At 41.7% G+C, this 18,025-nt stretch overlaps 2 protein-coding genes across 3 annotated transcripts in view; one reads left to right on the forward strand and one right to left on the reverse strand.

Moving 5' to 3' along the window:
• st6galnac5a (ST6 (alpha-N-acetyl-neuraminyl-2,3-beta-galactosyl-1,3)-N-acetylgalactosaminide alpha-2,6-sialyltransferase 5a) overlaps positions 1-17,595 on the forward strand; it is a 52,600-nt gene extending 35,005 nt beyond the window's left edge. Inside the window, exons 4-5 of one of the 2 annotated variants that reach the window (XM_080463312.1) lie at positions 9,313-9,420; positions 14,068-17,595. In XM_080463312.1, coding sequence (XP_080319438.1) covers positions 9,313-9,420; positions 14,068-14,317 — 358 coding nt within the window. In that variant the 3' untranslated portion in view covers positions 14,318-17,595. The remainder of the gene's footprint in view (positions 1-9,312; positions 9,421-14,067) is intronic. The other variant, XM_080463311.1, reaches the window with a different exon arrangement.
• Positions 1-18,025, reverse strand: part of pigk (phosphatidylinositol glycan anchor biosynthesis, class K) — a 92,560-nt gene that overhangs the window by 32,947 nt on the left and 41,588 nt on the right. The window lies entirely within an intron of this gene.

Raw genomic sequence — 18,025 nt, forward strand, 5'->3', positions numbered from 1 at the left:
GCTTCTGTTACTGCTCTTATTTACCGTTTCTCATCCTTTGTAGCTCTAGGCATTAACATCTGTGGGGCTTATTTGACAGTATTTCTGCTCTGTGGAGCATTGAAACAGAAAAGAAAAACGCATTATTGTCATAGCTTTCTAATGTTTTTTGTGTGTGGGTGGGGGGTGGGTCGAGGATGTTGGTTGAGGGCAAAATGCGCCACATCTTTATGAAACTATATATATTTTTTAAATGTAGGTAATAAATCCCATTGTCTTTGTGAGTTGGTGAAAGCAGCAGTGGAGATTTCTTGGGTAATCAACTGCACAGTTGGCAACACTGCAAGCTTGTAATTGTAATTATGGGTTATGCCATTATGGTAAAGATAATTAAGATGGTGTGGGATGCTACAATCCACCCAGTTTAATGACAGTAGCAGAGGAGCAAGTGAAATCAGGTGCTGCACTGCATTATACTGCTAAGCTAGATTAAACCTCAACTGGTGATTAAAGGCAAATTGGCTTTAAAAAATAAGCGGTTTTATTTTTTTCCCTAGCTTTATGTTCCCATACTGCTTTATAGTGATCGCTAACAGTTGCTGGAAGGGTTTTGGGCAACCAGAAGTGTGGTTTGTTGGAATAAAACTTGCAAATTGAGATTATTCAGTCATCACACAGATCTGTTAAATAGATTAGTCTCCTGTTGAGACTGAAAATACACGTACAAGCCAAATAATGTGTCGGCAGTCCTAAAAAACACGATGTGGCCTCGTGATAAAAACTGTGAAATTGTGGAAAGCGAAAAGGATTTCTCGAGCAGCGTGAGAATAACAAGCAGCTATAGGCTTCTTTAAGTAGTGCAAATTAATGCCTTCAAGACCTGCACTATATAGAGCACTGCAATTTCAGAAATTATACTTAACAATACTCCGCAAGTTTAAAAAAAGCTCCTGCTAAAGGAGAATAGGAGACGTTCACCAAGAAACTCACTGCTTCTGACAGCAGATTGTAAGTGGAACTTTTAAAGGACGATTACAGTTATTTTGCTTGATAAGACTTTAGCTTCGGCAGAAGGGAGGCATGCCTATGCCCGGGACACATAAAATGTCACCAGACTCCTTAAACTGTATTAAAGAATGATGAAAGTGTCATCTGTCACATAAACACAAAGTGTCTTTCCATCCATGTGCACACTTTCATCTGCAATACAGAGAAAGTGCAACACAGTCAAACAGAATAAATCACGACGGCGCGTATGAAACTTAAATGATGCCCCGTCGAAAAGATGAAAAACAGCGGTGGACAAAGGCATCAGATCTGCGTAGAAGCCAGATTTAAACACAAATCAACAGACTTCTCCACAGTTTCCACATCCAAGGATAATATTTTATGGTGTTTGATGGACGTGGGACGACACAGTGGTGTAGTGGCTCGCACTCATCGTCTGCCTCAGTATGCTATAAATGTCTTCCTCTGCAAAGACGATCAGCATCAGAACAGGAAATTCTAACATTTGTCTGCTTATCTCTTCAAACAAAAATGATTCTAATTAGATTTGACAACTAATAAAACGACAAAGAGTCTTTTCATACATGCAAGCACAAGACTCACTGTTGTTTGCGTGGTATCAGTAGAACAGATTTTTATCAAAGCATATTGCAGTCATATAGTGACACACTAAAATTGGGTTTGTCATAATGTGTTTTCCAAACATTGTGTACATTCTTCCACTCCAGTAGGAACCATCACTGCTGACTCAGACATTAGTCACCGGATGAATGTACAGTGGAAACATCACTGGTTCCTTGATGCCATAATGCTACACTGAGCTGCTTTTCGTGTTTTATTTATTCACAAGTCAACAAAGTGAGGAAATTAGGTCTTTACAGTTGTTTTCAGGAGCAGACGAGTGTGTTACTCGAGTAACTCATGTGCCGCGAGCAAGTGGCTGCCGTAGTATAGAGAGAATCCAGCGCCTGGCAGACTAACGTGTAAAAACACACAAAAGAAAAATAAGTGCTGCATTAATTCGGGTGAATAAACATCCTTTTTCCTGCGCAAGTCCACTTTTTACAGCCCGTATGTGATGTTCAGGGGAGTCAAAACTCATGAAAATATCCAGTTCTTTTTATTTTTCAAGGTAAATTGTTACATGTGCTGTACACAAATAAGAAACTGATTTGTTAGATGACCCCAGTAATTTAATGTTCACAAAACAACTTATGGAACTGCACCATAAGTGTTACTTACTATATGTGTCACTTCTAATAAAGAGGACTTCATTTGACACCAGAATTCAAAAACAATTCTATTTCTAAGTGTTGTATTTTGCATTTCTATACAGAAGATTATTTATTTTATTTTTTTTTGGGGGGGGGGGGGGGGGGGTACCATTGATTGTTGAGGAGAGATTAATTTAAGCATAATCAGTTAAACTGATGTGCTGATGTTGAAATGAGAAAGAAGATGTATTCAATGTGGCAACCCTTGTATTGGCGTCTGCGCAACATGAAGATCGCGACATGGAGGCAGGAGAGATCGAAGACCGGTTCACACAGAAATCCGCTTTCATTGCTTGATAAACTGAAATATTCCTAAGGAATATAAGTAAGTATATTTCTTCTAAATTTGAAATCATAGGCCCCTTTTATAAATTATTTATCTATTTATTGAAATGCAAAACTTGGAATCTGTTTCCCCGTTCACACAATATTTCGAGTAAAAACGCATCGTTTTTGCGTTTTCGTTACAGAAAACGTTTGCGTTTGTATGCCAAGGTTTGAAATCGATGTCTGTTTAAAGTTGTATATTCAGTGGCTCTGAGTGCTGTTATTGTTGTTTTCACTTGAACAACATTGCTGTGTGAACGGGGCCTCAAAGTCATAGCAACGCTTTGATTTCGTTTATAATCGTAGTGAGTTTCGAGATTTGTCACCCTCTAAAATCTCACTAGTAAGACAGACACTTCATGAAAAATAGTGATATTGATGATTAAAAAAAGATGCTGCAGTCAACAGCCGCCATGTCGAGTACAAAACAGGGAACTTTAAAAAAGTAGACTGAAGTGGGGAGACAATTATGTCGCATATAGAGGGAAAAAACCCTCAGAAAAGACATTTAATGAGAGGAATCTCAAAGAAAATGTATGCATGGAGTTTCAAATGAGGATTTCAAACAACAGAAACTGTGCTTTTTTTGTAGCTGTCACTGAGAAATGCAAAAAAAAAAAGAAAAATAAAGGGATGCAGGAGAGACCGGGATGAGAAAGAAAAGTGACACAGAAGTCAAGGAGATACAGATGGAAGTGGGAAAAGAGTGAAGGAGCATGAATTAGTAATCAACCTCAAACGACCTGCAATCACCGCAGTCGCTCAGGTTGAGGGTGTCGGGTAAAAAACCTCGTAAAAAAGCGGGAGCAAACGAAAGCTCAAGGATTTCTTTTTTTTTTTTTTTTCTACTCAAACGTGCATCGGCTCCGTCCTCTGATAATGAGGCCTAACAGGTGTTTCCGCTTGAACTAATTGCGTCTAATCACGTGACCTTCAGCTCCCAGCGGCTGCGTAACAACCGACACAATAAGCTCAGACACAACACGCCTGCCGTTTGACGAGGAAACATCAACCGGCGGCAGCAACCGAAGCAACACAAAGACCCCACCTTTTACTGGCTTTTTGAGGATTGAACCTCACGTCGAACGGGTGCATTTGCTAAATTTACAGTGGCAAACTGTGGCAAACACGAGGCGCGGCATCGCTCTCCTGCACAGGGGGAATCTGTCATCCCGCTCACAGCTTGCCTTCAGTCCTTTTAAAAGACAGCCATTGAAGCAAAGAGCTTGACATTTCACACCGCATTATTCATCAGCATGTTTCATAAACAAGGAAATGAGGAAGACTTCTTAAGTAGGATTAGCCGCACGCCTCCTGACTAAGACCTCCATGCGTCCACCACAGATTGCTGGATGACAAAACGCTGCGCTTTGAACTCCAAAAAGTTTTCTAATTTGCAAAAGGGAGAGTCTGCGAGAGAGCAAATTTGAGGGAGGGTGCTGTTGTCGCGTCGAAGCCAAGTGGCCGTGTTTGCATATCAAAACAAATCAACATGTTCCAGACAACCTGGGTCCGGTATTAATTAAATGAAAATGAGAAGTCTGTGCTTCTGCTGCGATAGCATCAGTTTGGACCGACTGTTGTTTGTGCTGTGGACAGACTCTAATAAAGATGAAAGTTGGAAGCGGGAAAAAAGAAAGTGCAGCGTCACTGTTTATTGCGCTGTCACTCAGCCAGGGAGGGAAATGCTTGGACTGTTTGGATTTACAGCAATAGAAGAGAAACTCACCATTCATTAGCACATTTCTCCAGCAGGGAGAATTGAAGGAACCTCTTGTAATCGCTCAATTTTCAGAGAGAGAAAAAAAAAACTAAAGATGAGTCGGAAGTTTGCATTAGTTTGTTTTAATCACCACTTTTTTTTTTTTTTCTTTTTTTTTGACACGAGTGACTTGAATGTTCTGCTGAATTTGCTAATTCCAATATTCCAGTAGGAATGGTGCCCGGTGCAGTTTGGGATCGTTTTACAGGACAGTGGTACTCGGAGACACTGAATACACAACTTTTCAAAAACAGCTCCCGAGATGGAACTTTTCAAAAACGGTCTTACTCTTGTCTTCACAAAGACGGTGGAAAATGCAACGTTCCTGAAAATGGCTGAACTAAATATTTATTCTGCTTATGTGCAAAAGATGGACAATACTTGGATGGACTTGGTAGTTTTATAGTCGAGAGTCACACATACTAGCGATCCAACGTTTTTATCTGTCCATACGAATGTCCCCGTACTCACCATTGCTAATGTTTATAGCATACTGTTCTCCACGCGTGTGTGGTTTCTTAACAGAAAGAACCAACAGCACCCACTAGTGGCCATACAACAAAACTACATAATTTTCAAAATGTGTGAAAGCGAAACGTTCCTGAAATGAAAATGCAATAAGATGCATTCTCACTTGAAACGTTGCGTAAAGGGGGCCTGACTGACATTTATGCCAACTTACTTCAAAAGTGTAAAATCGGAAAACACAAAGTTGATAAAACTGGTATATTCTTAAAATTACACATGTTAAAACTGCATTCTTTTTTATAGACAAGAATGCAGCTATCCAGATAACCGTGTGAATTTATGAGCTGCATTTGATACATACATGTTTTCACTATTACTGCTGAAAATGACTACAGTCTCAATATTAAGCCTATTTTATTGATATTTTCTGGTGCAAAATGCAGTGAAATGTCCAAAAAAACTCCTCTTTTAGCGGCTTCATTATGCACGTTTTTACAAACTTACCTTGACAACATGACTTTGAGGCTAATGCCTGACACGTCTGATGAAGTTGCTTGGGTTAGGGTTAGTTATGATAGAGTTTCACTGTTCTAGTTGAGGAGAATAAACTTTTTTGCATTGTCACCGTATTTCATTTTTCCCGATGCACCTGCATAAACTCTTCGGTCATTAACATTCAACTGATACTTACAGTGTCTATGAATAAATCAAGGGAGAGGAAACCCTGGAGAGAAAACCAACACTCGCACAAGGAGAACAGAAGGACCCCCGAGCCTGAACTCAAACTGGGGATTAACCACTATACCAGCGTGCCGCGTGCTGTGGCCTAATTGCATAATATAAATGCAACTGTATTGCCACTTAAGAAATAACAACTAATGGTCACCATGACGACTATTGCTTCTAGTCCGAGAGCACAATCTCTCTCTGATTTAATGCAGTCGTCCCCCACCACTGCCAGGGATGACTGAGTTGCAATAACATGCAATACATACAGAGTTGTGGCAACAGAGACCACCTCTAACATAAAAGATTCTGCATAAATAAGTCAGTGGGCTGTAAAGCGAAAAGCACAATAATGTATCTTTAAAGGTGGCTGCCATGTTCTGTTGGCCTTTTTTGGCTTTGCTCTATTTATTCTTTTTATTTTTGCACCGGCACTAATGAGATGGGATGTGACGTGAGCACGTGGTCTCGAAAAAGAAAACAAATAAAATCAATGTCCCCATGGAGACTGACGGTGCATGTGAATAGAAGAAGATAAACGGAGTTCGGTTAGAATCATGCCTCATTGTGGAAGCAGAACACAGTCCATGTGTTTTCATGCAAACTGGCTCGTGGATGGATACATTCTCAACAAGTATATAACCTTGGCAGGATCTTTTCCATTCGGGTTGTGGCCTTCTTTGAAAGTCGCAGTGAATCTCCAAGCAGCCGCTTCCTCACCTTCCTGAGACGTTGTTTTCGTTCTGCAAGTGAACATCACAGCTCCGCAGTACTAGACTGTCTACCGACGCTCTGACGCGTGGAAACAAAGCCTCGCCATCACAGGACGGCACAGTTTATCCTCTTACTTGCACTCAGGTGTCCTGTCTATACTATCTCAGCTCCTTTTTTTCAGCAAGGTAAAAATATCCCGACGACGACGTTGCCAGGAAGGAGAACCCTTGGAACTGAATGAGCTAAAGAGGCCTTTTATATACGGATATCTGCTTGACATGTATCTCCACCCTACGCCGTTCCCCCCGAGAGAAAATGAGAGTCAGAACGTCTGAACAGTTTTTCAAACAGCCAGGTAGAGCCCTCCACTACGAATGTGTCACCCTCATCAGCAGCAGGCGAGCCGAGAACCGAGATGCCTGCCTGGTTGTTCTTGTCGAGACTTTTCTTATCAGGGCCCATGCTTTGTTTCTCCCGTCTCTGCTGCAGCTGTGTGTGTGTGTGTGTGTGTGGGGGGGGGGGGGGGGGGGGAAGACAAGGAGAAGTAACGAGCATTGAGAAGCAGCAGGGTGATGAGGCCAGTCGGGAAATGAGGAACACTTCCTTGTCAAACGGCTCTTAAGCAACAGTGTGAGCCTCTGCCTCCTCACTCTCTCACTCTCACGGTCTGTATATGATCCTCAGCAACAGAGGAAATTGTTCTCGCTCCTGCAAGACAATGCCTCCATCTTTTCTCAGTCCTACTTCATGTGGTGTCCAGAAATGATTGTGTTATTGGTCAGAAATGTAATATGGGCATAGTTTATATGGAAAAAATTATAATAAAAAAAAATATATATATATACCTGAAATATCGTGACCAGAATGCACTTTAAAAAAAAACAACATTTGTGTTCTTTCTTGTGGATTATTATCCCGGCTTTAATTTGATTTTGGATGGTTATAAACTAGAAAAACTAGAAAGACTAGATTAATTATATAATCAAATTGAGCATATTCCTTCATGGGCCGTGCGGCGGAGCAGTGCTTAGTGCTCTCGCCTCACAGTGAGAATGTCGTGGATTCAAGTACTCTGGATGTCGTTTGCATGTTCTCCTCGCATGCTTCCTCCAGGTACTCTGGTTTCCACCCGCAGTCCAAAGACATGTGATTGATGCTGAAGCAGAACCCATTCTTTGTCTTTATGAATCACTTTTGGAGCTTTGTTGAGATTTGCTGTTTATGTCCACTTTTCCACAGTTCTCAAATTTCTTGACATGAAAATATTGCATAATCAAACTTACTTTCACATTACTCTGCTCTCTCTGGTTGAACGGTGCACAGCACTTCTAAAAAAAAAAAAAAAGAGTGATTCATTTAGTGTGAATTCAGTGTCTTAATTTGATTTCAGCTCTGCTTATTTTTCTCTTGAATCTCCCCATATGGTAAGCAGCTTTATGTTTGACATCGAAAATGACTCAAAAAGCAGAGTTTAGTCATCCTTCTCATACAATATTGCCAAAGGTCATCTGAACATGCATCAGCGAGCGATGTGTTAATACATCGAGTTGTCACCAGTCACGCTCCCTGTCGATGTGAGCCTCAGCTGTTCGGCAGAGGAGGCATGACGGGATGCAGCAAACGGATTCCAATATATCTAATGCTGAGGTTTCACTGGTGAATACAAATATCTTCCTACTGTCGAGGTGTGATGAATTCTTTTCACATCATTTGCAAATTGATTGGAGGGGATATTGATTGTTCAGAAAATGTTTTGGACAGCTGCAAAACTCGTCTGCATAAATGTGCTGCAGCTGTGAGCACAGGGCAGAGAGAGGCTGCTGAAAGCAGGGTGGAATAATAATAACAAATGTTATAGGAGGGAAAGTGAGAGGAGGTAATGAGGTTTCATCCTCATGGGACAGGTCACATGATGAGTCCCCCCTAAAAGAGCTTAACCCCCCCCCACCCCCCAGTCTTGTGCTTGTCGCCAGAAACGTCAGTATGAAAAAAGTTTTTTAAAAAATGATCCCCACATTCCTCTGTGAAAACCTTCTCCAGTGCCCCACCCCCGACACCCTGAGAACCACAGAAATAACTTAACATGCACATCCTTGAACTGTGGAAAGAAGAACGCCCACGGGGAGAACATTCAACCTCCACACAAACCACCAGAAATATTTGAAAGAAATGTGAGAGGAATCCAGCCTTTGAGATATTCTTGCGGTGCGCTGACTGACAGACTGGCCTTTGCTGTCGTTGAGACACAAACACACACCAACCTTGGATTGACTGTCAAGTGAAGGAAAAAAAAAAAAGATCTTTGGTTCAAACTGAAATATAGCTTTATTTCTTTTTTTTTTATGAAAATAAAAAACTAAAGTCAAGCGTGTAGTTGTTTGTTTTTCACTTAAATGTTTTCATGGTTATTTGGAGGTGACGCCACTTCCATGACTCTGGGGTCCATTAAATCTTTTTTTAAGCCTCACGAGGAATTCTTCAGAAAAGCATGGCTGCTCGAGCTGGAGTGTATTTTTCCTCCTCCCCCAGCTGCAGTCCTGCGAGAGAACCGACTCTGATGGACATTTAAATGTGGAGAGACTTCCTAATGCAATGTAAATATCATATTTCTTTCATAACAGAACCTCTCAGAGAACTTGTGATGAGGGCTCATTTCTCTGCACTTTGGAAGCAGGCGGATCGTTGTGCAGCCGAAGCGCCGTCATTTCTGCTATCGGCGCCACATGTAGAGCGGCGCTCCTTTCTGATTAAGCGTTTGATTATTTGACGGGGTTCATTTGTATAAGTCGATACGTAGGACGGATCTGTATTATAATGAAGCTGCAAAGGAACTTGAAAGATCTTGTAGTCGGGAAGATCGACTTCTGGATTAAGACAAATCTTTATTCGGCCACATCACACCAAGGGGAGATTTTCAGATTTTCTATCCCAGTTAATCACAATAAGGGCGGGGGGGTCAAATATGGTACACCTTTTAAACTCGTGTTCTCCCAAGCATGAAATCCATCTGTCTTTTTGCTTCCTCCTCTTTTTCTTTTTTTTTTTTTGCTGCAGGAGGATTTCAAACTCCTGGTTGAGCACCGGCTGGTTCACGATGACCATCGCCCTGGAGCTGTGTGATAGGATCAATGTCTACGGCATGGTGGCCCCTGACTTCTGCAGGTGGGTATAAAACATCTCCACCAGCGGCACCAACAAGCCCCATCACCGGGGGGGCTTTAATGCAGGGCAGCAACGGCTCCAAGTGCATATGAATTCAGAGCGGCACTGCAGCCCGACAAGAAAGATTAAAACTAAATATATTCAGGCATCTGATAATAAACTTTCAGTGTGGCTGGAGATGTTTTTAGAATACTTAAAATGGCTGCGTGTCAGTAAAAATATACTTTAGCCGTCAGATTTTAAAAGAAAAGCCGAGTCGAACAGCGTTAGAGGCAAAGTTCTCTCATTCAACGGAGGCTAGAGAATCATGTCTCCCGATGAATAGTGCAATCTTGGAGAAAAAGCACTTTGTAAGCCAGGTTTTAGTGGCCGGGCGGAGGAACGACATCAGGGAGATTCATCTCACCTGTTCCACAGTCCCTGCGACTCCACTCAGGTCGGAGTCAATCAGGCCGCTTTTGTTTCCCTGCGGCTTTGTCCTCCCTTTTGTGCGGCTACATTTGACTCGCTCTCTGCTCCATTCAGCGTCGCCGCAAGCCGCTTTTCAAGTTTTCATTCACTGCAGTGTGGTGTCAATAAAAATATCCAACAATCGACTGACACACAATGGCTTATCAGCTACTGAGAGGGGTAAAGGTGGACTTCGAACTCGGCTAAAAGAAAGCTGCTCTGCTTTTTTCTGTGTGATTTCTTTTCTCTTTTTTTCTTTTTTTTACCGAGTGTCTCGACACTGAGGACATTCGCAGGTGTCACACAATATCTCTTACTACAGCATCAACAATAAAATATTAGCTTTAAACAGGTAAATTGGAGACTTGAATATGATTGCACACCAAACCGCCGAGATAACAATGGACACAAAAGAAGTAGATAAAAAAGGCGAAGACCTGCTTTATTGTCAGGCTTCATTTTGGGTTAAGATTAAGGTCTCCATAATACATAGAAACGTAGTGCATGTGTGACGCTGATTATTGTCTTTAAAACTCATTTTAGTTTTCATGTAATTCAAATTCATCTTGAGCGTCACGGATTAGTAAAAACAGAAAATCCCCAAAAAATAACGTCAATTCCAATTGTTTCTTTCTGTTTTAGTGCAAAGAGCGACAGAAACATCTTTAAAAATGTCTACTCTTACTAAATATTCAGCAAAAACCAGAACAAGTTGAAATTTTGGACAAAAATTAAATGCAGATTCAGTGCACAATACAGTTGAACGTCCAAAAAAAACCATGTCCTCTTTTCGTGGCTGAAATTTTGTTGTTTGCATCCAAAAAAAAAAGGAAACCAGACAAAAAGATCTGAAATCGCCTCGGCCACAGTTTTTCTATTCGGTTTAATGTGCGCAACGGTTCTTGTTTCTTGAGTTCTGTGAGCTTCAGCGTACATGTTTTCACAAATTCACCCTCACACGAGGCTGCTGCTCCCTCGTTGGTGTCAAAGTCAGTTTAGTTCAGAGACACATGCAGCCCAATTTGATTTTGAGTAAGCCACACCGGTTGAAATAGTGCCACACTAAATGTTTAAATTCCCACTTTGAAATTTTTAAAGTCTATATTTTTCCAAATCTGAACAATTAGTTCCCAAAGATTTCACGGCAGCGTCACAGACATCTTAGCTCAGGTCTCAGTGTTGCGTTTACGCCTGCTCCTCTTAAGAAAGCGGTGTCAAAAATTCCATTTGCAACCTTTCCAATTTGCTTGGTTGGGTTTCCTGGGTTGGATTGCAGCCTCTTGCAGGCCAGTTTTTGGCCCACAGTCTTTATGTTTGACGCCCCGGATTTTGTGCCTTTAAGTCCCAGATTTTACACATCAGACATCGTCTATCTCACACTTCATTGCTGCGGTGTGAAACGTGACCACAATGGAAGCAGGTGGCTTTGTTCGCAGATCTCTCCATATGAAGGTGTCCGGGTCCCAAATGGGAGAAAAGCACAGAACGATGGCAGACATCAGGGATACAGCAGGTTCTGACTCAATATTGCTCCTGGCAACCAACTCATCCAGCCTCGTTAGCAGAGTTTAATGGTTTGAATTACAGCTCACGTCTCATCCATCTCAGACGGCGCTCTAATTGGAGCATTTTATTGAACACGGAGCAAATCTTATTAGATTCTCTATAAAAGAGAACAAACTGTAAAATCTTCAATAAATCTTTGTTCCGAGCTCCGATTGATCAACTAATTTATTTTTTTTATTTTTTTAAAGTTTTCAGCACAAGCTAACTCTTAACTAAAAGGACTGCTGGTTCTTTTCTTTGAGCAAACGTTTGCATAAGCCGATGTTCACTGATCGAGTCAGTTCTCATGACTGAAGCATGAAGATTTTACTTGATGTGATCCCACTGAAAATGTATTTTAAAAAAAATACCCAGACATAAGTTCCTAACATGACATGCATGTACTCATAATGCTAAAGCATAACACAATCCTCTTAATTGTTGTTGATTTTTTTTAAATCTTTTTCTGTATCAATGTACAGAATTGCTTTGTTGTTCTTGTTAAACTTCAGTCATACAGTTCTGTTTTCATTTTTGAAAGCCTGCAACTCCTATCCTGTCACTACTGACAGGCTTTGGCATGCGCACTTGTTCAAACCAGAACTCCTGGAGCATTTATGATATCTTAACGGTTCAAAACCACCAGAAGGCAGAGAAACTGAGCTCTGCGCCCACATACATGTCATTACAGCGGCCCCCAGGGCTTCTGCAGCATCAGCGTTTAATCCCAGAGAAGATTCATCGCACAATCGCAACATGAGCTTCTTAGTGAGGTCAGAAACACACAGTAATATTGACTAAATGTATGAAAGGTATCTTCCAAAAATAAAAATAAAAGATATTGAAAAAGTAAGGGGCACTCACTCTTTGCACATTTTTTGACAAGTCCACAGATTAAAAGCTAAATAAATCCAGTCAGAGCTAAAGTACCCTACATTCCTTTTCTTTGAAAGAAATATAAGAAAAAAAATTCTTCTCAATTGATAAGTCTGATTTTACATCTAACATCATTTCTTTTTTGAACTAAGCTATAGAATGGCTAAAGCTGTAACATCATGGTGAGGAGTATTTCGTTCCACTTTAAGCTCATTTTAAGGCATTTTCCCCTTCATTTCACTGCCGCTGTGTGTAGCGAGGCCGGGGGACGATATGAAACAGTCCCTGACAAGACTTAGGTGACAGTGTGGTATTTGTTGTGAAGTCTACACTCCTGAACAATGTCAGCGGCTTCAAAAGAAGCAGGGAAACTTTCAAGAGTAATTTCAGTGAGTCACCAGACTTCTAAACAAAGAAAAACAACCGGCACATGAAGTCTGAAAGCTTCCCCGCCAAAAAAGAAATGAATGGGAGGCTAACAGTTTCCCAAATTAAAGGAAAATCATCACTGGGATTTTTTTTTAAATTATTATTATTAATTTGCTGCTGAAGCTTCTACAGAGATGTGAACTCAAAGCATCACTCTGTAAATTATTGAAACATCACGAGATCACATTAAAAATACATTTTAGTATGAAATATGGACTTCAGCTCCTCGGTAATGTGCACCGGCTGTGGCCTGATATCATTCGGAAACAATATGGGATGATAGAATATATGACGCTACAGCAACTTGAGATCAAATTAATTTATGGAAATGACAATTTGTGGAGCTAAGTGCTGGGAAGCAGCAAATGAAACACATATTTAATGACTTAAAAGGAGTCTGATATTATGATGAATCTGTTTGCAAAAAGGCAAAGGTTAACTGGACGAGTATTCAGCAATTTGGAGACTTGAAATGTTCAAATCACAAGTATACAAAGTGTGATTTGACAGCTGTATTTTACACTCAAATAAATCAAGCCTGATGAGGGTTGCCATTTCAAAGCTTTTTTAAAACGCCACATAAGTCAGACTGGAGCATGCGGTGCTGGCTAAAGTGATATTGTACACAATAATATGCTGTGGAGATTGTTTGGTTCTTTCCTGTTTCAATCCGTCTGCACTTCCAGAGATGTTTTCCCAGCTTGGTGTGAAAGAAGTTGACCTGACCTCAGCTCCATTTACCACCTCAGAGCACTCATAATACGTAGGGTTGTGAAAAGCCTCAAACCAGAAGAGTGGGAGCATGAAATATTTCTCTTAACAGTGTCATGTTGAAGTGTCCACTCATTTCCGGCCCTACAAATATAATTTACAGTATTAATTCACCGTCATTTTTTTTAAATTTTTTTTAAATATCCCAATACCCTGTAATGCAAGTAGAAAACATGGTCAAATAAAAACCACCTTGAACCTAAACCATGCATATTGTGACATTTTTATAAAAAGATTGGCTGCTTTTTCAAACGTTTTTGTTAATATTACCTTTTTTCGCTAAGTGTGAGGCGGCAGGTGGCATTTAAATGGTATTAAGACGAGGTCCTTTTTGGCTGCGTGGGCCCCGCCAATGACAAACAAATGAATGTGCATCAGCCTCCCTCCCTCACTTTACAATGAAAAACACATTTTGGTGGCACATGAAATTGAAGTGACTCATTAAAGGGGTTTTAAATGTCAGCTGTCGCCTCTCTCTCTCTCTCTCTCTCTCTCTCTCTCTCTCTCTCTCTCTCTCTCTCTCTCTCTCTCTCTCTCTCTCTCTCTCTCTCTCTCTCTCTCTCTCTCTCTCTGCAGGGAGCCGCAGCACCACTCCGTTCCCTACCATTACTACGAGCCCCGTGGCCCAGACGAGTGCGCCATGTACATTTCTCATGAGCGCGGGCGCCGGGGCAGCCATCACCGTTTCATCACAGAGAAGCGGGTCTTTGCCAACTGGGCACGGACGTTTGACATCCACTTCTACCAGCCGGACTGGAGCCCACCGCCTCTCCCAGCCAACCGGACGCTGGAGGGGACGGTCTCTGCCGCTCCGCAGAAGACGTGACTGGTGTCGGGCAGAAGAAAACCCCGGAATTCCTCTCAGAAACTCAAAGGATGGAAGGAATTGGTAGTGAGAGGCTTCTAAACCCCCCCAAAACTGAAACTGAAACACAAAGCAGGAAGAAAGAACCGTTGCTACAGATTAAAACTGAGTCCTGTTGACGCTGTTGGACATTTGCAGCGGCAGCAGTGCTTTGTGTACCGGGGGAAAGTAATACACCCCTCTCGGAAAACCTTGTAAATTGAGGTTATACAAGGAGGCAGCCTCATCACACACTCCGCTCTTGGTGCATGCATGCAGAGGACCCTCGTGGTCTTTGGTGTACGAGTGTGTGGGTGTGTGTATGTGCACATGTTTACTCGAGGGATAACAGAGAACCCAGACTCGATGTTGTCTCGTCACAAAGCCTCTGTTGGATGAAGGATCTATGCAGGATTCGCCACGTTTCAAGATTATCCCACCGCCTGAAGTCTTACAGTGTATTGGCGGAAACCTTTGAAACTGAATACAAATATTGGTGTAATTAATGTTAAATTTGGCTGTTTGAAAGTGTCAGTTGTCTCTGTTCAGATGTCATATTTTCCCACAGTTTGAAAAGATTGTGGAGGCCAAGTAGGATGTTATTAAGTAAACTTCTGTGTCATGCAACAAAAGGCTCAAACCCCTTTAAAACGGTTGTATAAATCAATTCCCTGACCTTTATTTACTTGTGCTGCCTTTCATATGCGTGCAATGTGAGCTCGCACAAGTCAAACTTACAATAGCAACGAACACGCGCCATTCATTGGGAGGTTTTATCTCACGCTCTGATCCTCAACGTATTATAAGGTTTTGTTGGCTCTTGTCACCAGTTAATAGTGCGATTTATACAACTCCAAGCTGGATTTCCGTGGAAATGCACAGACATGTCACACAAGACAAGTGTCAGATTAAGATCGAGAGCGGGAATGCGGCCGCGGCATCCATCCTGCTATATTCATCTGCTGCCGTCTCTGTGAGCCTGAATCACCTCGCAGGAGAATCACACCGTCTCCAAGAATCCCGGGTTTTCTTTTTGTTAAACTGATGAGTCTGTGATCTGTCACTCTCCCTCTCTCGGATGTACTTCATGTGCATTCTTCTCTCATTTGATGGAGTACGTGTTACATGTAAACTCCCCGCTTGCCCCTTCTTCCTCCTCCGCTCAGTCTCCATGAATAAGAATCAGGTGTCAGTCAGGAGAAAGGGGCGAGATGCATGCTGGTCCTAATGATATATCCCGGTGCTAAGTCCCTATTGATTTTTGCCTTCATCTCTGTAATGTGAGTAATGAGCGGACAGATGCTGTGGGTCACATACATAGGTACTCATGCCACGAGAGCGTGTTTCACGTCACACTTTCACAGTGGAGATGAGAACACAATTGCCTCTCATAGATCACGAACGGCTGCAGCAGTGCAGCGAGGACTGACTTCACTACCGAGAAAAAGACCCAGATCTGATTGTTCATGTCTGGGCGTGTGCGATTGGATGTACACAATCAGCGTGCATCGACAAAGTGGAAAGCCCTTAAATCTTTTGGGCTTTTGTTAAATAGGATGAATCACGATATAGTTTGCAGAGCTTCAAATATCTAATTGCATTATAGATGATTCGTTTGGTCTAGTAAATCTGAGAAAATTGTGAATAATGTTCATACAGTGAAGTGGTTCTTGCTCTTCAGATTCACTGTGAGAAATCATCTGGTTCAAGTCTGTGTAAAGTCGGTTTCCATGTTTCAGCCCTCAGCCTGAACACATGCATTGAGGTCTTCTCTCATCAGCTCCAGTGTTACTCGACCCTGAATTGGATAATGCAGTACATAAACCAGATGTATAGTCTCAAAAGACGACAAAAGCAGCAAACCCTGACGTTTCTCATCCAACATTCTCATCAATATTGTTTCCTTCACTTTGAAAAATTGGGAATAAGACCTTTTCTGCCAAGTGATGCAAGCAAATGATCAGTTCTATCAGTAGGAGTTCTTAAATCATTTCTTCTGCTTCTTGCAAAGTAGGAACTGGATTCTCTTTGCAGTCTTTATTTTTGAGCCAAGCTAACTTACTCCAGCTGCACCTAAGCTTAATCCACGGTGTGTGCGTCTGTGTGCATGACTACGCAGACTGTGAACACGGAGCACAGTTCTCGTCGCGCTCGCACGTCAGTCTGCATCGTGGCACAGCGAGACATAGCAGCTAGTTAAGAGACCGAGCCGCACAACTTCAAGCATGAGGGGAGGTTTGCCTTCAGGGTGTTCTGCCAGAAATCCAGTCCATGTTTTCTCGTCCTGACCGTAAATCTATCTGGCAGAAAGCCCCGAGGGCAAACGTCTTGCGTGTTCCAGTGTTACCCGACGTGCACAGATGCAGCAAATTCAGTAAACCCGAAATGCATGCGTCCCAAACAAGCATCCGTTCTGTTTCACCGTGGCGTGCTTGCGGTGCTTTGCAAGGTCATGGATTTTGGGCAGAGGATGCATTTTCTTCAGTCAATTAGCCGTTATCGTGCAAACACAAATGGTATGAATCTAATCTAAACTTTGGCTCTACAAAAAAATTGACTTTAGCCTTATTTTAATGACTGACCAGGCTGTAGGCATAAATCTACACTGCTTAATAGAAAAAAACATTTTTATCAGCTGCCATGCATTCCCTTGTATGCATAACGGTGAGGTAAAAATTCCAGTATTATTTCTGTTTGCATTTTTTATAAATGAGGATAAGAAACACGAGAAACAGGCGACTCACCTTCACCTTCCACTGGCGGGAGCTGCTGTTTTCACTTTTCAATCTTGCTCACGCCGTCTGGTTGTGACACGAGGCTGTGTCATACTGAAATAATAATGAATGACAGGCAGAGCTACAAGGCCTTCTCATTACTCCCCAGAGCTGCAAATAGATCCCCGACCACGTTCCAGTTTGAAAATGGCACGGAGCCGCCTCACCGTCTGAAGGTAAGGGATATACATCAAGGTAACATCAAACCAGAAAATCTAGCATTCAGCAGAGCGCCACCTCAATTTATAACCTGGGGGACCTTTAGCGCATCAATGGAATGTACTTCATTTGCATTTAGGATGAACAATGGCTTACAAACAACCAGCTTTCTGTTCTAAATGTCACAAATGTAGTGACCCTAATGCTCCAACTAATAATTCTTATTAACAATCAATTCTCTTCAATAAGCAGCAAATCAATTAGTATATAAACAGGGTTTATGTACTTTTAAACATCCTTTTTAATTGCACAATTAATTCCCACTTCAAAAAAGCAGAAAGGAGGGCGCAGCCTAGAATTATGTCAAGTTTTCCTTGTACATCCCAGCAGTATTTATCCATTTCTAATGATATAATTACTTAAATGAACAAGACTGACAGTGGTGCTGAAAATAGGCCTGGATGAATTAACGAGCTGAAGATAAACCGATTTTGTGCCGTTGAAGTTTTTAGTGAAACTTATGAGGCAATATTTCCCCCACCACTGCGAAGCTGCTGCATAAAGTGAACTGATGTCTGCACACATGAACCACTTCCACCACAAATTTAGCTTTATAGGTGTATAAATTCTCCTGGAAGCCATATTCCAACCGAACATTACCGTCTGCAGCAATCAACAGAAGAATACTTCAGGCTTCACAAGTATTAAAGACTTCTTTTAATACCGGGTGTTTTTTGAGTAAGTACAATAAAATGAT

The sequence above is a fragment of the Lipophrys pholis genome (genome assembly GCF_963383615.2).
Source record: "Lipophrys pholis genome assembly, chromosome: 1".
In the NCBI taxonomy this organism is placed as follows: Eukaryota; Metazoa; Chordata; class Actinopteri; order Blenniiformes; family Blenniidae; genus Lipophrys; species Lipophrys pholis.